Source organism: Polyergus mexicanus, unplaced genomic scaffold (genome assembly GCF_030449975.1).
Source record: "Polyergus mexicanus isolate NDT 795.1 unplaced genomic scaffold, iyPolMexi1.0 SCAF_8, whole genome shotgun sequence".
In the NCBI taxonomy this organism is placed as follows: domain Eukaryota; kingdom Metazoa; phylum Arthropoda; class Insecta; order Hymenoptera; family Formicidae; genus Polyergus; species Polyergus mexicanus.
In genome coordinates, this window is record NW_027223328.1 from 11,052,842 (window position 1) to 11,079,362 (window position 26,521).

The window sequence follows — 26,521 nt, forward strand, 5'->3', positions numbered from 1 at the left end:
AATAATTACAATTAACAGCGCCGTTGGGCGCTGATATCCATTCCAAACTTTTACCGGCGCACGATATATATATATATATATATATATATATATATATATATATATATATATCATATATGTGTATATATACACATATATAGAAAAAACTCGCGATTTATTCTTTCTCTCTTTTTCTGTTCTCTTTCGATGTTGCAAAAAAATTGTAGCTTCAAGTAATCGAGGTATAACTGTTCCTGCGAATAGTGTCTCATTACGTGATATGAACCAAAGTAGAGGCTCTGTCGAGAAGGAGATGAGGGAAACGCGAATAATGAATCGATATGATAGATGCATTGCACACGTGTAGAATATGTAAATTGTAATTAAACTAATCTCTCTGCGCTCTTTTCCTTTTTTTTTTTTCTTCTTCCGTAGAACGAATTTAATTATTTTTTAGTAGTTGTAAATATAGTTTAAAATTAGGAGGTCAAAAACTGTACACTATTATTATACATATATTTAATACAGAAATCATACACAATCGATTACTTGGCACTAAACAAAGACCGAAGGAAAAGATGAAAAAGAATAAGTAAAGCTTTTAAATTTTTCTCTTGTAATCTTTTACATACGCTATTACGGAAAAAAAATCTTAATTTTATGAAAGAATTATATAATCATTTATAGATAATTATCGTATTTTTTTGATGGAATAATATTATAAAACAAAATGTAAAAACGTTACATTCTTTTCGGTCAATTTGGTTGTAACTATATTATTTTGTGTATATAATCTGAATATGAGCAAATAGTGATCTCGATATAATTTTCTATTATTTCGTTTTTTTATTCGTAAATTATGCACATTCTACACGTATGTCAACACTGCGAATAAAATAACTAATACCCTTTTTCTATGATTATATAATATAATCGCTTCGCTAAAATATGAATAATTATCACAAATCACGTTCCTTTCAATTCCTCGTTCAATTAGTAGTTAAACGACGAGCAAGATATCTACCTCCTGCGCTTAATCTTTTTTTAGTTTATTTTGATTATAACAATTTTCTCTGGTGAGAGCGTGGAAGTTTGAACACTTATACGTAAAATAAATCGCTTGAAATGTGATTTTTATCCGACAAAATTTGATTTTGCGACGTAAAAACTGCGTCAAAAGAAGCATATCCGTTGCTTTTTCTTTTCTTATATCTTTTATTATTTAATCTAAATCATTTTGTTTTACATATGATTCAAAGCGTGAAAAGTGTAGCTCTCGGGAAGAAAGATTTTGTAATTAAATATGTGTAAATAAATATGTTGAATAGTATTTACCTTAATTCGCTACTGGCTATAGGAATAATTAACAGATACAAATTTTTTTTATGAGATACCTATTTTATTGCATTAATCCAATCTTATTGTAGCCTACATAATTTTCCAGTATTTTATTTATACTTTTATTCATCTATATTGTGCGAGACCGGTCTACATTCAATTTTTTTTCCTTTACTTCTTACGACAAGAAGAAAAGTGAATTTTTATTTTGCATTAGGCGAGACGGATCCCGATCATATTATGTTACTTCATCTATTTCTATATTGAAATTAAGCTCTTCTATATTGTAATTGAGCTGGTCTATAGGCATAAAAGACGTCTCTCAATTAACGATTTAATTTTTAATTAAAGGAAAATTATGCTACAAATATTATTTGAATTAAATAAATTGATCTCTAGAGAAAAGACGTTCTCTTTTTTCCATAGATCGTCTCAATTTACATTTGCGTCTCAATTTAATGTGGCATTTTCTTCTACGATCTCTTTAATACTTCTTTGCTCTTGGTCGTGAAAAGCGTATTCTAAAAAAAAAAAAGAAAGAAAATCGCGTTTCTACTGGAGCCGTTTGTATAAAGCAAGGAAAAGTTCAGTCTATTTATTCTCATACTAAAAATAAGGGGGCGAATTATATCTTCCTGTATATTAAAGAGAGAGAAAGAGAGAAGAAAAGAAAAGAGAAGGTATGCAAAAAGAAAGAAAGAGACGATAAAGAGAGAGAAAAATACGGAGAAATGTCAGAGGCATGTTTTCGCGCATGTATAAAATTTCGAGCGAATGTCTCACACCAAATAGAGATGCGTATTTTTTGAATGAACCATCTCTCAAAAAGAGAGATATAGCTTCTAGCTCGCGCACGCCAGATACGCGTGTGCGTACATTCGATTCGTCGGTGATAGTCTGGCCTTTCGCCACCCAATTTTGTCGTACCAATCGCATTTATCATAGAGGGATGTGTAGTCTTTGTTGTTAAGGCAAATTCGAGATGGAAACAAGGGAAAGAAGAAATATGCAGAATCGTTCGTTTAAGAAGCAAGGATCATAAACCGTAGAATTTCGGTGAGTTCAATTGTCGATGCTGAAGAAAGATACGCCAAATTGTCGCTTTTCGATTATCATCAGTAAAGATATAAAAAATTTCGATTTTACCTAAATTTTACCGGTTTTAGATCCTGTATTTGGGGATTAAGGCAAGGTTTTCCAAAGCTAAGCTTCTTCAGGTACTTAAAGAGAAGGGAAGATAAGAAAAAAATGATAAAATAAATAATCCGCTTTACACTGGCCATTAAGCGATAACTTAAGAGTTTTTGTATCGTATGTTTGTTAAGACTTAACTGTTTTTTTGTCACTCAACATCCTATCAGTATTCGAGAGAAAAAGAGCGCGAGTGAAAAGGAGCGAAAAAGAAAAGAGAGAGAGAGAGAGAGAGAGTGTGCGAGTGTTATACGTCACTTTAGCATCATTATAATGAGCGACGTATATAATAAAAACAAAGAGGGATAAATATGCTAATGCGAGCGAATAAAGGGTGGAGAAGAAAAGATGTGAAACGAAGGAGAAACTCGGAAGAGACAAGTGAACGGACATACGTTGCAAAGTGTACATTCATTAAGCTACGTAATGTCGTTTAACACAAAAACAGTTGAAACAATTTGAGCGTTCAGAGTAAGTACTAATGAGGAGAGGTACTAATGAGAGTAAAGAACCGAGAGAGTACGCGAAACAAGTTTATAAAAACGTGACGTGAAATATTAATTATGAATGGAGATCGGACGGAGACCGGGTACAGTCATCTCCGAAGACGACGCGAAAAGAAGCGCTCCTGTGTACATAACGCGAATAATAGAAGAGACGAGATATAAACACATTTCGCGAGAAGGGAACATTTCTAGATACGGTACATCACCGCTATACATATGCACTGTAAGAAAAATTGTATCAAGTGTCTCTCGCGAGAGGGACGCGCGCTGCGAAAGGGTGCCCCTTCGTGATATATTTCGCGAGAAGGGACTTTTCTCTGAATTTGAGTTGCGAAATTGAAAGGCTTTTATGTAAAGGGAATCATGCTTCCCATTCTTCGATTAATCAATGATATAACGATTACTTTGTATTGAAGAAATATTCTTTTTTTTGTGGGGGCGAAGGGGGGCGGAGATCTTCATACACGCAATGTTATTCATATTTGTTGTTATTTATAGAAACAGTGAGAGTTACGTTACAAATTATTCTTATCATGTAAAGTAGCATCATATTTTTTCTTAAAAAAAAAAAAAAAAAAATTTTTTTAAGTTTATTTATTTATTTTTTTTTTTTTTTTTTTTTTTCATTTAGATTTGGATAAAGGCATTTGATATCTTTTATATAAAACCCGTTCAACCGATATTTGCGTGTATATTAAGCAAAAAATCGATGCACAAATTGCAATTGTGACTGACGTGGGAAAAGTTCTCTGTATAATGAAGTAGTAATGAAGCAGTCTGTTGTATTTTGCTCGCAAAAAAAAAGAGGACGCTCTGTAAATAGGGCTTTATTTCGCGAAGCGACTTCGCAACTTTTTTCATCGTATTGCGCTTATTTTTTTCATGGCTCTTTGTCTCGTAGCTCAGCTAATGACTAAAAGTGCAGTGTCCTATTTCTGACCTTGTATTTACATTAAATAGCTTTTACATAATAAACGAATGAAATTCCAAGTTACATGGTCAGATTTGGCACTAGATACGCGATAGAAAAATATGATTTATTTTCCATTAAACTCATTCAAACTAAATTACTAAATAGTGAGATTAAAAATGATTCTTTTGTTGTACAAAATTTTAAGCAACATCTATCCAGAATTTAGAATAGCTTGCATTCTTTTAATTATTTTTTATATGTATTATATCAGAGTAGAATTTTGTTTAGAAAATTTTTCTAAAAAACTAGCAAAAAAAAATTGTAATATATATTTATATATATATATTACTTTTATGTATATGAAGTAATTATATGTCTATGTTATAATATTAAGAGAAATTTTTGCATAATTGCTATCGATAAAAAATTTACAAAATTTATATACGTTACGAGAAATTAGAATTTAAGCATTTGTGCATTTTTTATTCTTAATACTTTACAGAAAATGTACAGACAAAGTGCGATGCGAAAAGCTGCAGAATCGCTTTGCGATGAAAGGATCAGGTTTTAGAGATGTATCATGATCCACTGGTGAAAATTGTAAAATCGCACACAGCAGTAGTCGCCCTATCCTATGGACTTTATTTCTGTGGAGATTGTAAAGGACGAAAGAGAGAGAGAGAGAGAGATAAAAATACTCCGTGGATATGACTGTACAGCGTATTAACTTGTCCGGAGATACATATATCGAGGATCCTTTTTCAAAACTGAAATATTAAGGATTGCATATTGTACATAAACAAGACATATTTTCTATATAAGGAACGTCGTTCGGTTAAAAGGCCGATGGCTCGAAAAAAATACTGCAATATTATGATAATTCTTTCAAGCGGTAGGATAGCCTTTAATCGTTTTATGTAATGTAATGATAGAAAGAGGGTCTGGCAGAATAAAAGTGAAAGTTCTGTATTTAAACATCTTGTCAGTGTATATTCATTCGCATATACAGGTATACACACACAGACACACACACACACACACACGCATACATACATATATCGCATCGCCAAATGCGAGCATTCAATGATCAGGAGCATTTAATTGTAACTAATAGCTCGGAGAAGCTTAGGATCGTCATTTTACGCTACGAAAGTTATCGGCCTTAAGTTAATTGATCAAATACGTTGTCTATGTTGCCTCCAAGTGATTTAGAAACAAGATTTTTTCTTGTATATCATATCGCAAGATGGAGAGTAAAGTTGTGCAAGAGAAGTTTTGAAGATTTAGTAATTTAACAAATTCAATTATTCCTTTTAGCACTCTGATGTTAATGATCTCAAAACGTGGGACTTAAAAAACGACGATCTAAAAATGTAATATATGAAAATTAATGAATAGAATTTATTTATTGTATAATCATTTATATATTTATTAGCTTATACATTAGATACTATATAGTTTTTCGTTTTTCTTGGAAAAGATAAAATATAATGAGAATTTACATTTCTTTTTCTTTTAAAGTTTGTATCATTTATACACATATGAATAAGAGAGTTACAGCTGAAAGAGAAAGTTACATCTAATATTCATATATATAAGAAACATATTTATTATCATTATATATACATCAAGTATTCTCCAAACTGTTAGTATTTTCATGCTCTTTCCATTGACTTTCTACCTCCTACAACAAAGAGAAAAAAAAAACTGAATTATCGTAATTGAATATCAAATATAAAAGTAATAGTAAAAAGAATTGCTTTTTGCAGACGTATTTCTTCAGCAAAAACATACTCTTTGAATAAGATCCAGTAATGTGACATTATCATCCGATTGGAAAAATTCGCTAATCTCTTGTGGAATGCAAAAGTGTGTAGGAGGCTTTGGTTGAATACCTATTTCCTCTCCGATAAAACGAAACTCTGGTGTATCATTAATATGATTTTGTAATTCCTCGTACGTAAAGAGCGTTCCTTTCGTAGACGATGCATTCATCGGACCGAAATCTATTATTTTTACTTTGTCCTTTTTACGTCGTACGACATCGAAAGAATCTATAAAATACAAACTCTATGAATGATACGATTATACGCATTCAAATCTCGTTATTAATTTTAATGCTTACTTACAATTAGACAAGGGAAATTTGCCTTTGATGCGCTCTGAAAACAAGCTCTTGATGTCTGTCTGTATACTATATTTTTCTGACTCATTGGAACTATGGTACTGCGATATATCTCTCTGACTTATAGCTGCATAAAATGCAATTTGTTATAGCCAAAGTTGACTTTGTAATAACAGGCAGAAACGCGGAAATAGTTGATATTGAATAAAATTTAATAATTGAAGAAAAAAATGGAGTCGTTAAATTACCAATGAGCTCATTGTCCATAACAAAGCAGCGAAATTCTGTGCAGGGATTGATGTCTCGCCACTGCTTCAATACCAGGTAGACTGACAAAGAATTTTCGCAATCTCTCAAAGATTTTACAGTATTCAAATCTTTAGCAATTCTATCAGAACTCTTTAACAATAAATAGACTTCCTCCAAGGTCTTACATTTGAGAGTCTTTGTTGGTGCAACCCATGTTGCATCCTAGAAAATAATTACAAACAACTATAAATTATTGCAATTGCATTCTTATCATATTTATACAATTATTAAAATGATAATTATTACAAAAATATATATTATATTAAATGGATTGTATATAATGGAAAATTTATAAATATTATGTGAACCATTAATAGAATAACTGATTCTTGAAAAAAAATTTGATTTTTAACGCACATATTGTATTTCTTTTTTTTATACGGATGTACAAGTTTTTCGTATTTTTAGAAAAATAAATATTTTTTTTTTAATTTATTTTTTTTTCGAAGTAAATCATTCAACTGCAAAAAATAATAATAATATATAAAAGATAACTTATATACCGCAGGTGAGCTCCAGTTAGTTTTGATGAATATTGCATCATATTCATCTAATACATCCTGTATTTTTTTACTGAATTCAGGAAACGTTGGTTGATAGTCCGTTTCCTACAATAATTAAAGAGATTATTTTACAAATTAGGTAGTTTTTTCTAATTATAATTCCGTCATTATATGTGCATAAATTTTTTTAAATAAAGAGAATAATGAATACCTCTTCTTCATCAGTCACTGGTGAACCGTCAGTCCATTCAGAATTCTCTGATAACGATCTCACCGCTTCGACAGGCAACACAAATGCATCATGCTCCAAATACTTTAAAACATCGTTAGGAATGTCGAGGATCGTAGCCTCCAAGGAATCTTTCTTGAATGTTGGATACCAACAGGAGAAGGAACATTCCGGTTTTAAATCACTCACCATCTTCTCTCTCTCTCTCTCTCTTATATTTATATACAAATACTTTATCGTACTTTACTTAGACCGTTTTATAAAGAGTTTTCGCAAAATGACAAATACTTTTACTCTCTCTGAAATTTGAAGTCTCTCAAGAAAATAGAGTGAGATAGGTGAACCTATCATTTATCAAGATTCAAGCCAGGAAAGTAAAAGAATAACTAGAAGGAATACCATATTAGACAAGAAGTGCATACCGTCTACGAAAGTTTCGAACTGTTTGATTGACCAATCAGAGCAGAGAAATTTGTGCCTCTTTCGTTCTGATTGGTCAATCAAACGATTCGAAACTTTCATAATGTCAAATGGAACGTAAGAAAGATAAATGGAAAGGCTGAAGCGCTAAAGTAGAGAATCTATGTCACGAAAATAAAACGTGTTGATGAAAACGGGCATCTAACGTCAATGTGTCCGCAAAGCAGCGCGAAGTTGGCACGAGCGAGCGAAACGGCGAATTAACGATCTCTCTCCCTCTCTCCCTTCCCCTTCCTACGACCTCGTTCCTCGTTCTCCCTGTCATTGCTTGGCGTATTGCACCGTTCTGTCAAACTTGGAACAAAAAGGGGTGAAAGCCCGTGAGTTGCGAGCGAGTGAAAGTTTGTGTGCAGGGCGGGGCCTCTTTTGCAAAAATTTCGTTGGTATCGCGATCGCCGAAGATGATGAATTAATCGATCCGCATCTGTCGCATCTAGTATTGTCGAATTATACCCTTTATACGATTAATCGCCCGTGAATTCGATCGGCTCCGAGACAGCTGCGGAGAAAACAGCCATGGAGGACGATTTGCCGACCGAATACGATGTGGTCGTCGTAGGAACAGGTATTGATTTTTATCAATACGAGAGAGAAGAATGAGTCGCCCTGTATTCGCCGGGAAACGAATTTTTTTCACCAATAATCTCTCTCTCTATCATGATTCCCGACAGGTATGACCGAGTCCATCGTCGCCGCGGCGGCAAGCAGGATCGGCAAAAAGGTTCTACACCTGGACAGGTGATGCCCGGCCGGCATTTATCTTTTTCTATCTCCTTCTGCATCGTTAATTATTATTCAAACCCACATATATAATATACGTAATTGCAAAGACGATTAATATATTCATTGTCTCATTAAATATCAAAAAATGTCAAAATTGTATATGAAATAATTATGATACATTTAATATACCATTAATTGCATGTCAATTATAGTTAATAGTTAATGTAACTGAATATTAAACATTTTTTCAAAATATGAAAGAAGATATATATATATATATATATATAAATTATTTATTTATTTATTTATTTATTTATTTATATCAAATAAATTATATAAAATATATAGAATAATTTTGCTCATGTATTTGAGAAAAAGAAAAAATTAGTAATCTGTCTTTTATCTTGAATTTTTATCATTTTTGTTGTTAGAGATAAAGAGATCTGCACACATTTCTTAGAATGATATGATAAACTATTTATAACAAAGATAAGGAAATATGCAATAATTATATACTTTTTTTAAAAATAAGTGTTACTTTTTAATTTAGCAATGAATATTATGGAGGTCTTTGGGCTACATTTAATTTTGATGGCTTACAAAAATGGATAGAAGATTTAAAAATAGCTAAGAATAATATTAGAAATATAAATATTGATTTGGAAGAGGATGAAAAATTTTTAAAGGCTAGTGATCAATATTCTACGGTCGAGAATATTGGAGAAACCTGGTATATTTACAAGTAAGAAGTGAACATATATTAATTACTTGATGATTTTTAAATATTTTATATATTTTAACTAGAGGTTTTTTTTTCTTTTCTGTATAGTGAGGCAGATTTGCCTGATGTTTCCTCAAAAGATACTCAAACTGAGAGTTCTGGAGATAGCGTCGCGGCCGAAAGTACGGAAAAGACTGATCAGGACAAGGCTGACAAGAAAGATAATGAAACAATGAAACAATGGAGCATAGACCGTATAAAAAAGGAATATAGAAGATTTAATATTGATCTGGCACCTAAAGTAAAATTATTATATCTGTAACGAAACAAGAGAATACACATATGTATATATTTCTTTTCAATATATATGATTCATAATATGTAATTTTTATTATAGCTATTATTTGCCCGTGGCGAATTAGTGGAACTGTTAATTTCTAGCAACATTGCACGTTATGCCGAATTCCGTGCAGTTTCTAGGGTTGCTACTTATATGGATGGTAAACTTACGCAAGTCCCTTGCTCTCGAGCCGATGTATTTGCGAATAAAACTGTTAGCGTGGTCGAGAAGAGAATGTTGATGCAACTTCTAACATCTTGCATGGAACAAGGTGCCGATAGTCCAGAGTTTGATGGTATGTAACATGAAGTGTAGTTTCTTGACTTAATTATATATTTCATCACACATTTATGATTTAATCTGAATCTAATTTATCTCATTTACTTTTTAGGTTTTCGTGATAAAACATTCTTAGAATATCTTAATACAAAAAATCTTACACCTATAGTACAGCATTATGTTGTACAAGCTATTGCAATGGCAACGGATAAAACATCATGTAGAGATGGTGTTAATCGTACGAAACATTTTCTCAATAGTCTTGGACGTTATGGAAATACACCCTTTTTATGGCCTATGTATGGAAGCGGGGAGCTGCCTCAATGTTTTTGCAGGTATATTTTGCAAGAATGTATGTCAAACTTTTCTTATAAATAATTGACTACAATATTGTAAAAATAATTTTTTTTGCATTTTTTTTTAGACTATGTGCAGTCTTTGGCGGAGTTTATTGCTTAAAAAGACAATTAGACGGTGTAGTAGTTAATGAAGATAAATGTAAAGCTATTATTACTGGAAAACAGCGATTAGCTTTGGAGCATTTAGTTGTAGGACAAGGACACTTGCCACCAGAGATTGTAGCCTCTGAAGGAGAAAATCAAATTTCGCGCGGAATTTTTATCACCGATAGGTATTTCCTACACGCGATTTTATGCACAATTTAGAAGATAATTATATATAATATTGTATATATGTGCGTACACAATAAATTTTATTAGACATTACTTTGTTTCTATAGATCTATTATTCAAGGCGAAAAAGAAAGTCTAACTCTTTTGTACTATCCACCAGAAGAACAAGGTCAAGAACCTGTTACTCTAATTGAATTGGGACCATCCACCAATGCTTGTCCTCAAGGATTGTGTATGTATAAAATTAATGTGAATATATTTCAGAATCACTTCGATTTGTGTCTATATCGTGTTTTTCCTTTCTTTTTCTTAGTCATGGTTCATATGACATGTAAACGTACTAAGAATGCAAAGGAAGATCTGGCATATATCGTGAATAAGTTCCTGAGAGCTGAACCATTTGATTCCACCAATGCTGTACGTAATTCTTCTCATACCCAAACGGTTTCTCCTGATAAACGACATCTCCAGGTAATAAAAAAATTTTTAATATATATAAATTAAAATAAACCTCTCTGAGGTGTTGACATGTTTAATCGATTTCTTTTTAATAATTATATTAGATTGATCAAAAAGAAAAGGAAGAAAGTGAATATCCACTACCTAAAGTATTATGGTCCTTGTATTTGAATTTACCTGCAAGCGATATTAAATTAAGCAACTCTGCGCCGAGTAACATACACTTATGTTCTGGACCAGATCTTGAACTTGATTTCGATTTTGCTGTGAACCAGGTATAATAATATTAATATAAATATATAAATATTAATAACGAAATCTCATACAGTAACATAATATAATAAACTTACATATATGTATATAGTAATATAATATAATAAAATAATTTTATGTGTATGAAAAATACAATTAACTATTTAAATGCTTTCTTCTTCCTGTAAGTAATTATATCTTATATGATTCTTAATATGATTATTAAATATGTCTAATATAGAATGGTAGCTTATTTGATTACTTTAATATATATAATAAATAATATATACTTTCTTATTATTTAAAATTGTATTAAGTATATATTCTTTTTTTTAACTTGTTTTTTATTTCTAGGCTAAAAGTATTTTTGAGTCTATGTACCCAGATGAAGATTTTCTACCGCGTGCACCTGATCCAGAAGAAATCGTTTTGGAAGGCGATGAAACACCAGGTCCGAAATTCGAAGGTGGTGAGCCTGCAGAAGGTGAAGAGAAGCAAGATGTTGAAAAAGCCGAAAAAGAAGAATGAATAATTACGACACAATGCTTATGCGTCTCCAATATGGAAGAGAAGATAAGGCTTTTGCGCCTTTAGTGTCTTTTATCTTTATCATTATTGCATTTCCTTACAAAACGTATAAAATTAAACATATTTAAAAAAAAAAGAAAAATTAAAACCATGAGATACCATGTGAGACAGTAATAACAAAGAGAAATTTCACTTGTCACAGATTCTTATCTTGTTTTGTGTTATTCATATACGTTTCTCGTCTATTCAGAATATTTTCATCATTGAATTACGTATCTCCGATTTATCTCACGCCAATATAGATAAGACAGTCTAGCATTTCACATTTTATTTATAATATGAGCAGATAGTATTATGCTTTTGTAAGGACACAGACTCGTTAGGAGAGCACAAATGCGTTTACCAAAGTAAATATAAATTTATTATATATTTATTAGGTTCACATTTTTTTAATATTATTATTTTTATATATATTCATAATTCTTTTTGTGGAATTGAACGCATATCACGTAAAAAAAATTCAGATGCATTTTGAAATCCATTCTAAGTATACATAGCGCTATCATTAGATTCAAGATATACATACGCTACAAATCACATAACAATATTGGTAGAAATGATAAAAATACAAAAATATGACGTCACGCTTTTATACTTCAATAGGTATTAATAGTACACTGCAATTATATATAATGTACTGTATGTGCACGAGTCATTTAGATAATTGTCATTATGTATGAGATTGATAGTTTGTATCATATACATTATACATAAATGAATATGTTAGCTTCAATGCACTTGTCACAATATATCTGTAATAAACATAACAAAAAAAAATGCGCAATCTAAACTCAGTTGAAATTAATAATTTGTTAACAGTTTAGTGCACAATTGTCATTTTTGATGCATTATGTTATAATAAATAATTTTTTCAATGATTTTATGTCGAACGAAAAAAAAAGGAAAAAATTGATTATTTTAACGAATTTATATTTATGTATATAATTATGAATGTGATTGTACTCATCCAACGTGTTTGTGGCTTAAATAAGATAACAATTAAAAATGGTTTTTAGAGATATAAATCATCTTAGTCTATTATTCATGTAATTTAATTTTATGAGGAAGCAATTAATATTATTTATTTTAGAATTTTCCTTATAACAAATTATATATATAATGTAAAATTCCTCAGTATAATTATTAATATGTTGAAGAATAATTCATTTCCTTATTAAAAGTAAAAAGAAATTCGTGGCTGTGAGAAGTAGCATTTTTTCTCATTTTAATATTTAAATATAAATGCAGACTCATAATTTTTTTCAAAACGTATATGAACTTTAAAAACCAAACTGATCAATTCTTATTTTAGTACTTAGTAACTTTACTTTGTAACTTTATTTTAGTACCAGAACATTAATCATATACACTGGTACTAAAATTAAATTTACGAAAACTAAAGTTAATTAATTTGTCTTTTTAGAGGCTCATCTACATTGAGTTTTTTTTTTTTTATTTTATAGATATACTTCTGGTACCTTTTTTCATTATCATGTATTTTTATAGGATTGCAAAAAATTAATTTATACGAAAAATCTTACAAATATATTTATTATTTTTCTTTTACGTTTAATATTATACATGTATAACAACATTTATACTATTTAATAATATAGTAAGGATTAATTAACATGAACACAAGTTTTTAAAGAGATAATTGTGATGTTTGTGTTATACATGCAAATAATTTCTAACAAATTAAAAATAATTTCTTTATAATATATATCAGCATTTGTTTACAATGTTACACTACATATTTAATTATGTAATAGTACCTTTTTACAAAACTATGTACTGCTTTCATAAACAAATATTTTTATTTATAAACATTTTATTTTTTATGAGTTAATTGTATTTTCAAAAAACTTAGATTGTCATAGAAAATTGTATGACTTAATATAATTTTTGTCGATTACATGTACATAATAAAATCTATATATTTTTCCGCTTTTTTGTCGATAGTTTGCTCGCTACATTTTTAATATCAATGTATAACAGATAATGCAAATTGCATTTATGATCTAAAAATAAAAGAGCACATATACAGAATCATTACATATATATAAAGATATAATTCAATTTAAATTAACACGAACGCTATCTGTATTCATGAATATTCTCTCTCTTTGTTCCTCATTAAAAATAAACCATTATGATTTAAAAGAATGTTTGTATTTAATAGTTATGCTACGTATATATATGATAATTTTAAAGAAACAGAATTTAGAACTTAGAATAGATAGTATTCATTAAGTTTCATATATATATATGTATCTGTATATAACAATGATTTTTAATTATATATCACTATATTTCAGGAAGTGAACTATAGAGTTCATAATAAGAAAAAAATAAAAAAATTATGTTTGAGTTATAATAAATTTAAAACAATGCTCGAGATTTGATATATATATATACATATAATATCAATTGTTCATACATATATAAATTTTAAATTATATATTCAATTATTTTTTATACAAAATCTTATATATATATAATAAAAATCTGCACAAATTCCAACTTGATAGATAACAATAGATTGTCAGTTTTCAAAGTTTAATCAGCCTTTGATCTGTAATCCAGAATACTTTACCTCCGCCATAGTAACAATCTTACAGATCTGCATTTTAATATCCGCTTGTACTTCCCTAGGCAAATTCAACACAGTCTGCGCCATACTTGCAAAAAATAATTCGATACTACTCTTGTGGGATATAGATGTTATCTTAGTATTATGCAAACCTTTACTGCTGGCCATGGTGTTCAAATTTGCATTTACATTTTTATTAACCTTGCATTCCTTAGTTGTTGATATAATACTTTCGGTATCATTATTGTCTATTCTAATGCAATGATTTGTTTTGCTAGGACTATCCAAAGTTTTATTCTTACTTGGCACATTCACATTTGGTGTTAAGATGGGTATATTCGATGAAGATGACATTCCAAATGATTTATGTTTTAATGATGGGATACTAAATGGTAAAGATTTTGGTGGTGAAGGTTTTGGTCGTATCGGGCGGAAGCGATCCTTCCACAATCCAAATTTTAAGTCTGTCGTGGAGTAATTTAGCTTTGATGTTGAAGACTGCAACTTGATGAAATCTAACGATGTCTTCCTACGTCTACCTCTACGTTTCGGCAAAACAGTGGTATTATATTCTTCTATTGGAGGAGATAGATCAACTGCTAGAGTTTCAGTGTCAAAATTTTCTTCACATTTCATCAACTCGACTTTGACAATATTCTGATCAATTTCTTCCAATGCTTCATTGCAAATTACTTTGCCATTATGTTCCATTTTTTGATTATTACACATTAAATTTTATATTAAAATGATGTAGTTTCTTCCTATTTCTGATGCTACAATAAAAAATATTATATTGAAAAATATAACTTAAATCACTAAGCTATATTTAATAAAAAAGACTTTCATAGTTGCATTAACTTTCAAAAACTCATATATATTATATTTTGCATATATAATTTTTAGAACATTAAAGTTTTAATTAATGATGATAAAATCTTTTTGTCATCACTAATTAAAATACATTTTTTCAAATAACTAACTTTTTAACATAAAAAAATGATATATTTTTATATATATATATATTTTTTTACGAAGGAATAAGAAAAAAAGGGAAAAGTCTTTAATCCTTCTATGTAGAACATACTTGGAGAAATTTTTCATTTCTATCTTTTACACAATTGTTCGAAAGAGTAACTTTTTAGAATTTTATTATTTGTTCACACACAATACGGTGCTATGAAATCATCAGACTTACCAACTGTTCGAAGCAGAATATATCATAATATAGAGAAAAGCTAGAGAAGCTGACATTACATTTATCGTACAAAATGTGTTTGCTGGACGTACCGATTGGCTATCGAAGATGGACTATTTCCCGTGTCTCGAAAGTTTCTTGCAACAGCAGCCAATCAATGCATTCGACAAAACTTATCATACGACGAATGTAATATTAGCACTCATACAAGTATTTCGTTGTTATATCGCAATTAACAGTTTGCATATGCCAAGTAATGTGATGCATATTATAAAAATATATAACATGTTAATTAAATATAATATATAATATATTGAACAATTATTAACTCAATTTAAGAAATTCAATTTATGAAAAAGAGCTGGAGAAATGCGTAGAGTTTCTGATTTCTCCGATTCGTAATATAGAGTATTATGGTTGCGTTTAGATATTTATTCCAAGTACTGAAAATCTATAGTGTACGTGACTTAAACTATAGATTTTCAATATTGGCGGTGAATATCGAAACGCAACCCATGTACATATACATATATCTTTTATACTTTATTGTCACTTATTCAGATCTCGTTAATGGGAAATTGGTGTTATCGATCCGATCGGTGGGTCCTGCCATTTAAATTCCTCTTGATAGGTAACATAAACTACCCAGTAGCAAACGTTAAGTAAACCAAAAGACGCAGGAAAGATTACGCGCGCCACTCTGTCGATGTAAGACACGCTGTTTATGTGTCTCGATATATGATCACCGCATTTTCGATAGCTACTAGCTACTTCCCGTTGCCGACGACGTCTGTAATATTTAATATTAATTTAATATTTAACATGCCTTATATGTTTATTATGAATATGTTTATATATATTAATTATTAATATGTATCTAATATTGTATATAGAATAATAGTTTCCTGCAAGCATTATTATAAATAATTTAAAATACAAAAGTATACTTTTCTGCACAAGAGCATTAATGGATACCTGAAAGCATCATCTCCTGCTAAGCAATAGAGAAACTGCCGCCATAATGGTAAAACGAGCTCAGTTTGTGTCTGTCTTTCCATCGTTGACGGCTTTGAAGAAACAGCGACTGTTATAGAACGACAAGAATCTTCATATGTGACCCCATCCTGCCAAAGGCAAAATTTGAATGTATAATAATTGATATTTTATCAAATAATTCTAAGAAAAAAATTGTTAAGAATTTAGAAAAAGAATTTAAAAAATAAAGTATTTTTACGTTAATGTATAATTTCAAAGATTAAGAATTTTGATAAATTTATATGAAAGAGAAACTATATATTAATTATTAATAAATTAATTCGTATAAATTAATTTATCTATCTTTATAAGAAAGCTAGAATATATAAACAACGCAAATGTATCTAAAGATATATTTAAAAAACTTTTTAATTGCGTGTATAAAAATAATTAATTTTTCCATAAGAAAAATGTCTCATATTATATATATTTGGATGTTTCGTTTCAAATGCAATAGTTTTCATCGATGATATTTCCAACTTACGCTGCACAGTGTAGACATAAGAGATCCGCGTCTTCTGGTACTCGTGCCAACGATTTCCGGATGAACAGTCTGAGGACTGCAAGAAATCATTGTGCGAAATGTATCCTCGAATCCTTCACTCGTGATGCCTTCCCACTCTTCCCACTCTTCATCATCCAAAGGAATCTCGCCGCTACCAATCTGTAAATTAATCAATATTAAGTTAGTATATAAATTTTAATTTTTTTATAAATACATATTTATATAATGTAAATTTATGCAAAAGATTTCTTGTACAAAAATTAATTTTCTCAACTTTTCATTCTGTACGAAAGAATATGTATTAAAACAAAATTATCAAAGTTAAGAATTTATAAAATATGTTTAAAAATATAATTTAATATTTGTTGTAACATAAAATATGAAATGTGTCATAAAATATTCGCTCTTCAATGATTTTACATTATTTAATTTTATTATTAATTTTATAATTGTTTTATAAATACTTTCATAATTTAATTTCCAATATATTTAATTTCATTGATTATAATTGGAAATTCTCGATATATAATACATATCTTCTCCTTCTTATAAAAAATGCAATCAGATGTTAGAAATATCGCAATTATACAATATTATCACCTTCGTGAAGTAATGAACACCGGCAAATTCCAAAAGGGTAGCGATGCAATAACCGAAACTCATCAAGAGAAACCAATCTAAAGCAGTAGCATATCTAACTTTCGGCAAATCCGTTCTGGAATCGAGGCTTATCGTTGATAACGTCAAGACGGTAGTGATACCTGTAAAATTTATAATATAGTCTTATCCACGACTGAGAATCTTCCATTAAACGCTGTAGGTATATAGTGAAGAACCTATATAAAATAATAATAATAAAAATAAATTTACAATGTTTTTTTTATAATAAGCAAAAGAAAAATGATGCAAATATGAATAAAAAAATAATTATATCAATCATATATATAAATCATATCTATATGATTTCTTCAAATATCTGCATTGGAAGAAAAAGTTAAAAGATTTCAAAACTTGGGGCCATGATTAGATTAATTAATTATAATCTTTGAAAAAATTTTTAACTTTATATTATATATAAAAAATACAGAAAAATATATTATATATTTTAGATATAAAAGAATAAACTTGTGAGATAATTATACATATATCGCTAGAAATTGAAAAGAAAAAAAGTTTTAAGGATCGATTTTTGAAAGGACATACCTAAACCTACTCGATCGCTTGTTGCTTCACGATGAATCCAAAAAGATACCCAACTTAATACAACTATCAAGACACATGGTACATAAACCTGTCGATGCATAATAAAATCTTTTTATTCTTATATATACTTTATTACGCTCTAATTGTTGTAAATATTTATAATAATCGTTACATTTTTGTAGCGCGTGCTTACTTGTATAAGAAAGTATCCGGTATGCCGTTGCAAATTGAAAGATACTTGTAATACCGAGAACTCGCCCTCACGACGAACAAATGTGAGATTTCTATACGGCGAGCCCATTAAATCGAATTGCGAAAGTGCCATTCCAGGCACAAAGTTCACCGACGAACCTTCTTGCCATTCATAAATCAATTGTCCCGATGTGTACGCATCTAATAAATATAGGTATGTAACAATATTATAAAAGAAATTTAAGTGCATATATGTAGAGAGAGAGATAGGCCAAAATGAGCCTTCAAGCAGTGTACGATACAATACTTATATAAGTATATTATTTATTTTAAAATTTACTCTCGGCGAAACAATTAATTTCTATCTTTATTCAAATCTTCCTTTTTTTAGCTAACGAAAATTGCTCCATTGAAATATAACAAAATCAAAGATATGTGTATCTACTTTTAACGATATCATTACTAAAGGATATCATTACATAGAAATATTTCATTATAATATTTTTTAAATATTTTATAAACAATGTAATCATAATTATAACTATATATGATATTCTATGTTTATCCCTGGATTATATATCAATCTTGAACAATGAAAATCCTTCAAGATATATTTGCTGATATTCTTGTATAACATTTTATTCAAAAGTTTCTTTGCTATTCGAATAAATTTTAAATCATGCCTCTTGATTTGAAAAAAGTTCGATGCACTTATGATAGTAAATTCTGATATTACATCGCATAATGGGCCTCGGTGCCAGCTGTTGCGACACAGAAGGTGGACCATCAAAGGCCACCGTAAAGCCGAAACGTAAAGGAATATCGAATTTATTGCAATCGTAACTTCGGCGTGGATAATTCCGAACACTCACCGAGGAATAATATCGGTGGATGTTATATGAGGAGCAGCATAACGTGAGACGTGTGATGGCATACGAGTAAAGTGTTATTTGTCTCAGTTTCGTTACGTTTCCATCGAGTTCAGATTCAATTTAGCGACAAAAGCATAAAAATATTTTGTGTTTTCTAAGCATTTCTAAATTGCAACTTAAAAAAGGAAAGCCACGATATTATTGATCAGAAGAACCTTTTATCTGATAATATTTTTTTATTCTACAAAATTGAAAATTTTTCTCTTTAAACATACACAAATTTTTTTCTAACTGTAATATACTATTTTCTCAAAATGCTACGTATATACCAAGTAGTTATCTTGTTTGAGAGATTGATACGTACAGCTTCCCATTATTAATGGGCAAGATTGTCGATCCATAGGGAAGTTCCTCAACTCCATGGGACATTTAGCCTTGATAGTAAGCCTGTGTGCATATATTACGAAGACAATATTTTTAAAAAGCAGATAAAAAAAAAAAATTTCGCGACATTGATAACATAACAATTTGTATTGTGCAATTTTTCACATATTATTATAATTCCATCGTATTATATAAAATTGAACGGTATTTATATTTAGAAATTTGCACCTCTCTGTGATTTTTTTTTTAATTATTTAATTTTATATTATTAGATGTGCTTTGCTAGAACAAAAAAAATTTAATTTATCTATTATAATTACTTTCAGAGCAAAAAAAATCATTACCACGATATTTTTCGCGGAAAAATATATGTATTGCCGAGTTTATAATTAAATTTTTCTACATGTCGATCGCGCAGATGCAACGATACAAGGAAACTACAAAAATATCTAGCTAGAATTGGCAAAATCGTGCGATTTGATGCGTAAATTCACGCGCGAACAGACCTCATGGAATACAATATATCGCCGTCCTGGGAGATCCTTAACAATTTGTTCGGCACTGTAATCGTATGCACGTAACTATGCTTGCCATTGTAAAAGTAAGTATCAGGACGCCAGATCCTTTCGAGCATTTTAATGCTAAGACTGAGAGATTTGATCGGGCCCAGAAAACTCAAACGTGAATCACGCCACGATTGACGGAAATAGCAGTCCATCGAATAATCCTGGCGGAATAATTTTCAAACGATATTACATTAGATTCGCTATCGGATGGGGATTTGGATTGTTTATTGGATTATCTATTAGAAAGCATGGGATAAAAAGGGCGTCAAAAAGTGACCGATCAAAAACAAAAAAAAATATTGTTACATAATCTAATTTTTATAATAAATAAGTGTGTATCTCTCTCAAATATGTGTGTGTTACATCTCTCACGAGTTTTTAAATTTATTAAACGTTGTTAATACTTTATATTACAAAATAAAAGAATATTAAAATGATGAAATTACCTAACAATCATTAGTTGCGGTAAATAATTAATTTTTATTTTAGTAATTGCACACAAATATTATGGGACATTACGTACTTATACTATTTTATACGTAACTGTGTGTGTGTGTGCTAAAAAAAGATAAAGCAAATTTATTGCTATAGTTTTTCTAATGAAAAATTTCGAAACTCACCATATCGAGCTCGGACACTGGACCCATACTCCTAATTAGGATATTGGTTTTCACTATTGTGGGTATGCCTAAAAAAATACGATATAGGACATAATGCATAATGAAATGCAGTTTCAATGTTCTAGCGACCGCAGCATAACATTGTTCGTCACATTAATATCGTAATATTAATATCAATATTGGATATATGTGTATGCTTTTATTGTATTCGAATATTATTTATTAATCCAACGTTCTTTATAGAAAAAAAAAGATCTTTTAAATTTAAATATTTAATATTTAATAATTAATTGTGATTGTATAATAGAAAGGATTTCGCACACCTCTTAACTTTTTCTTTACCTTTACCATGCGTAGGTAGTTGACTATTTTCATAATTCATCAGCAGATTCTCGAGGACCATAGTGATGTTCTTCGAGACGATATCGTTCAAGGTGGCCCTGGGTACCCTGTCAACTGTCAACGTTGATTCCAACGATCCGAATGACGACGACGCAAAATCCGACGTTGCTTTGATTTCGAATGCATAATAACGATACTTGCACACAGTGAGCGACACGAGAACAATAAAGCTACACACATATAAACACAGGTACATTTATTACTTTACCAGTGATAAGATCATGTAATATTATTTTTATAAAAAAATTAAATGATATTGCGCGCAAACTAAACAAACCGAATTTCTGTTGGATAGATTTCTGATATACGGAATTCTATTAAAAGTCGCTTACATTCCCCTCTACAATGACTGACAAGTTTCTTGTAAAATTACATATTTCATTAGGAAAATTTAATTTAACTTTCGTTTAAGGGAAATTACTTATAACGGAACTTTTGCATTTTAACAGAAAATACTCTACTAATTAATAACAAAATTATACATACATACATATGCTCATATATATATATATATATATATATATATATATTTTTTTTTTTTGATAAATATCTATTTATTAAATCAATCAAATTAGAAGTTTATTAGAGTGAAAAAAATATATTTTTACTTGATTGTACAATAAAATAAATTATTATAGATATATTTATTCAAGTTTTTCATATAATTATTAATTATGTCGAAATTATAAATGAATTTAAAGATATTTATATAAACAAATAAAATAATAAATAAACAAAAATGAGATAAAATATAATCTTTTTTATATTTTAAATATACGAATCAAAACAAAATAATTGAAATAGGCGGATTAGAGAGATACATTTACAATTGTAAATAGAGAAAATATAATATGTGTGTGTGTGTGTGTGTGTGTGTGTGTGTGTGTGTGTTTTAATAAGAATTGATAATTATATTCAGCATTATAAATAAGTCCTAAATGTCAATAATTGGAATTCATTAAGCATTTAGTGGACATGAGTGCATTTTTATGATTATGTGAATGAGATCGATCATCGTACCTGCTCGATTCCTCCCTAAAGTTGATATTCTGTCCTATCGAGAGAAATTTATTTCAAATCGTATCGATTACGCACGTATTTTAATCCTAAAGAGAACCAATTAATATCATTCTCATTGTCAGTTTAAAATTTTTATAATATCTTCGTTGTAACGAGAACATATATATATTGCTTTACACAATTAATACCACGTGTAATATTCTTTAAATTATTGACATAAAATTTCACGAAAAATTTAATCTTATTTAATATTTCCAATTATATACAATCTAATGACATAAATAAAATGTAAACTATTGTACTTGCATCCATACTTATTCCTATTCACTTATAATATCCTTTGCCTTTAAATTATACTCCTGTTTATTTATATATATACAAACAAAAATCATCCAGTGTACAAATCATAGAGCATTTATATCCTGTATCTATTCATCTATTTTTAATTACTTTTAAAAATATCGTGCGCCGAGTTTTTCGTCGATTTCCACTCGACGAAAGATTCAAAGCACAATATTCAAAACTTCTCGAAGTGTAACGTGACACAATGACGACGTTAATGTTACAAAGATATTACAAGGAGTTATGTGAAGCACGCTCTTTCTCTCCCTCGTCTCTATTGTCCACATTCCCTGTCGTCCTTTCGACATAGCCATCGCGAAACAGCATCGTCCGCGTGCCAGAACTTTATTCATGCAGGGGTCAGATAAACCGCAGCTCGCAACACACGCGTGAGGATATTCGCTTGCTAATTATAAGCTTAGCAGAATCTTATTGCGCGCGATATATCTTCCGTAAACTTCATAAAGTATTTTGCAAAGCAATGTGCAAAGAAAAACTTTGCGGTTGCAAATACGTAGATAATTATAAGTGAGAAACGTGCGGTAACTTAAGAGCGGTGTCTTACAAATCTTACTAAACTGAATTTTATAGATCACGCAGGTTCGAGTGATCCTATAGCTCCGAGCTTATAGCATGTAGAAAGATTTGAGTCCATACAACATGATTTTATCAAGTTACGATTCAACATTACGTCTCGACACTTCGTATCCTTTTTAATTTCCATCGTGGAGGACTCGAAATTTCGTAATAAAGTCGCAAAAGGGGTAAACGACGAGCATCATTTGATTTTAAGGTATAAAGCGAGGCTGGGATCGCGGCGGGAAGGAAAAGTGGACGAAAGTGCCTCTTGTCATTCGCCGATTCAGCAGCATCCGTCCGTGATCCACGAGGGTTCGCATCATTGTTTCGGAAGAACGTTACGCCTTGTTACATCACCATCTTGCGAGATTGTATGCGCATTTTATTCCCGATTTTCAAACGATTCAAACTGTATAAAGTTTCGAGTGATAGCGATAGAACGTAGGCAACGATTTTGTTTATCGAAATTGAAAAAAACCTATCCTCATAAAAAAAAATAACCATAAGGAAAGAAATTTTAACGCTCGAGAATCTATTGTCAATATAAAATAATCAAATAATTTGTATCAATATAAATTATCAATTAATTTTTAGTCTGTAATGATTAATTGTTAATGAATAATATACAATTATACAATGCGAGTCAACACAAACATAAAGTGAGAAATCGTACGAAGATCTACTTGTAGGATTCAAAGGTTTGTAAAAAGACACCATGAGATAAGTCAGTTTACTCAGTTTACAGTTTAATTTGAAAATTTAATTATAAAGTTTAAAGAGTTAATACATTTTTATATCGCAAAATAAAAGAATCAAAGTAATAAACATTATAAATTTATTAAAAATAAATTTTTCTTATTTTATGTCTTGTAAAGTATCGTATAAACTTTATAATTTTTAAAATGCGAACCAAATAGAGAGTATTACTTTTTCTTTGATAGTATATTGACGTAAAAACATTATTACTTGTAAGAAATTTTAATTGCGCTTTTTAATTAATTAATCTACAAAAATGTAATGTTATACATCGACGGGAATGTGTCCGCGTGTATATTTTGAATATAGCATTGATTGTGTGATGTAGAGAATTCACAGTTTGGAAATTTTTGCAAAATTATCTTATTACCTGTGTTATTATAAGCTTGATTATTTTTGTTTTCTAATATTACCACATTTTTTATCATTGCAATTGCTTATCAAATACACAAAGAACTTTTTATTATTTACTTTATTATAAAATCATTATATTATTAATTCATAAAATATCGTTATTATTTGGTTAAAACGTGCAAAAGCAATTTACAATTATATTTATTGTTACAATCGGATGGCATATGAAAAGATGTGTTTCTGAATGATCGACGTTTGTATACATGAATAATAACTTGCTAAATTTGCTCGATTAAGTTCAAAGAGTAATTAGATTTCCTGTGATGGCTGCCTCAAAATCTGCTCTTGAAATATTCAGATGCTTTTCACGATCTACGCGTACGTTGATAATTGCTTAAGATGCATCTCTGAGTTTCATGCGTCAGAAGCGCTCTGGCTTTGTTATACAGCAATTTTTATTCAAGATGCAAAACGTTTGTGAATATAAGGAGTATTAAAACAATGATTACATTAAATGAATTAAAAGCGACCCGAATAATAAACGGTACTATAGTTTTTTTTTTTTTTTTTTTATACAAGATAGAGCATTATTCGAGAATAATTTTTCGTTTCGTACACGTTATCCGAGTTTTTGCAATCATCTTAACTAAAACAATTAGATGTAATTTAATGATATAGGAAAAGGCATTATAATTATAATTTAAAATTGATGCAATTATAGTTATTTTTGACAATTTGATTTATATGTCAACATATTTTAATTATCTAACAATTCTTCGTATTTATTGCAAATTACTAACTTAAGATTGACATATTAAAAAAAAAAAAAAAGTATCATAAAAAATTGAGAATTCTATATGTATATACTTGATAGCTCGCCTGATACCATATAATTAAGAGTTCTATGTGATAGCGCGCTTTATATATATTTCAAATATATCATAAAATAATTAAATATATAATTAGTTTTTATTAATTTTTTTTTTTTTTTTTTTTTTTTTTTTTTTAAGCGTGCAAATACATTCACATTTTTAATATTAGCTTCAACGATCTGCTTCAAGATTACTTTAAAATAAAATATAAAGGCAACGAGAAATACATGTAAAAAAAAAAAAAAAAAAGAATCTTTTCGGGTGACAATATATGCGCTATTTATTATAAAATATATATAAAATAAAAAAGTGTGCATTTAAGAGACGCGTATCTTCTACAAGTGTCGTAAATGAACATCGTTATGATAATTCGTCAAAAATTACTCACAATGATAGTTCCTTCGGTGTCATCTTCGATATTGATTGACGATCGTTCCACTTGAAAATGTCCAAAGATATTCTCGTATTTGTCGATGATGCCGATGAGTTTAACACTCGTCACGAGGTGCTACAGACCATTGGCGGCGGCCGCGTGGATCTTCCTGCCGCGTACCCCCTAAGACACGTAGCTTCAAGCGGAGTCGCCGCGACGCGCAAGCCCCGAAATCACGCCGATCGTATATATTCGCGCTTATAATCCTTTAACGCCATGCGTGTTCGCGACGATCGCACGATAAACTTGCGGTTTGAATAATTTGGCAGTTTAATGAATCTTTAATCCTCCCCGCATCTATATCGTATACCCGGCGTACGATTACGGGAAATAATTTCGAAGCCATAATTAACGGAGAGTTTATGCTAGTTATCGCACACGTGCTTTTCCTGGATTAATGATAATTTTGGGAAACTTGAAAACGAAGATTTTAATGTCGAAAATCTTCACGTTATACATAGACTAAAGGGAAAGGATTTTTTTTATACTCGTTAAATCTTAGTTATAAATAGAGAAACGTTACATCTCTCTATCTTGTTCCCTTTAACTTTATACAAGAAGTAGATATTCCGTTTTTCATAAGATTTTATTTTATCAGGATAATATAGCAAAAAGTTTTCTTTTATATCTTAATACGCACATTATTTCTAATTATTAAGTAATGTTATTAAATCGTACAAGGTGTCAAAAATTAACCGCATTTGATTCCGCGACGATACAAAGTATACCTGCGATCAACGAGAGTTTTCACACCTCACTATTCTCGTCAAATCGCATTAAACTTCGAGCAGCTACCAAATTTAAACGCGTTAATTAGGAAGTTTTCGGGCGTGTTTCTGATCGTGTCATGTTTCAGCTAGGCTGTGTTGTATTTAGAAGGATTGCTTTCATTTACATCAAGTGAGAAAATTATATGGAGAATAATCAAGAGCAAAAGCACGCTTAAACTGCACGAAATCTGCGGATCTTATGAACGTGCAATTAAAACAACCGGAATAAATTATCTATCGTATTACAGAAATATACTAATA

General features: G+C 29.8%; 4 protein-coding genes across 4 annotated transcripts; 1 reads left to right on the forward strand and 3 right to left on the reverse strand.

Moving 5' to 3' along the window:
• Positions 1-5,388: 5,388 nt before the first annotated feature.
• On the reverse strand, positions 5,389-7,446 carry LOC138935532 (translation initiation factor eIF2 assembly protein). Its single transcript, XM_070300180.1, has 6 exons — positions 7,076-7,446; positions 6,865-6,969; positions 6,301-6,523; positions 6,057-6,179; positions 5,722-5,981; positions 5,389-5,611 (listed from the first exon to the last, which is right to left on the reverse strand). Exons 1-6 carry the CDS (start codon positions 7,283-7,285, stop codon positions 5,555-5,557), a joined length of 978 nt encoding a protein of 325 aa, XP_070156281.1. The 5' UTR covers positions 7,286-7,446; the 3' UTR covers positions 5,389-5,554.
• Positions 7,447-7,809: 363 nt separating this feature from the next.
• Positions 7,810-12,832, forward strand: LOC138935568 (Rab escort protein). The gene is made up of 11 exons (XM_070300235.1): positions 7,810-8,138; positions 8,245-8,311; positions 8,847-9,038; positions 9,126-9,318; positions 9,415-9,652; positions 9,749-9,971; positions 10,061-10,267; positions 10,376-10,500; positions 10,582-10,739; positions 10,832-11,002; positions 11,334-12,832. The coding sequence occupies exons 1-11, from the start codon at positions 8,090-8,092 to the stop codon at positions 11,505-11,507; spliced, it is 1,797 nt and encodes a 598-aa protein (XP_070156336.1). The 5' UTR covers positions 7,810-8,089; the 3' UTR covers positions 11,508-12,832.
• A 499-nt stretch (positions 12,833-13,331) lies between these two features.
• Positions 13,332-15,330, reverse strand: LOC138935569 (uncharacterized). Its single transcript, XM_070300236.1, has 2 exons — positions 15,245-15,330; positions 13,332-14,933 (listed from the first exon to the last, which is right to left on the reverse strand). The coding sequence occupies exon 2, from the start codon at positions 14,887-14,889 to the stop codon at positions 14,131-14,133; it is 759 nt and encodes a 252-aa protein (XP_070156337.1). The 5' UTR covers positions 14,890-14,933; positions 15,245-15,330; the 3' UTR covers positions 13,332-14,130.
• Positions 15,331-15,822: 492 nt separating this feature from the next.
• On the reverse strand, positions 15,823-25,480 carry LOC138935529 (gamma-aminobutyric acid receptor subunit alpha-6). The gene is made up of 11 exons (XM_070300177.1): positions 25,446-25,480; positions 21,075-21,304; positions 20,733-20,800; positions 20,053-20,273; positions 19,527-19,609; positions 18,292-18,491; positions 18,099-18,186; positions 17,496-17,656; positions 16,875-17,054; positions 16,331-16,479; positions 15,823-16,145 (listed from the first exon to the last, which is right to left on the reverse strand). The coding sequence occupies exons 1-11, from the start codon at positions 25,466-25,468 to the stop codon at positions 15,923-15,925; spliced, it is 1,626 nt and encodes a 541-aa protein (XP_070156278.1). The 5' UTR covers positions 25,469-25,480; the 3' UTR covers positions 15,823-15,922.
• Positions 25,481-26,521: the final 1,041 nt, after the last annotated feature.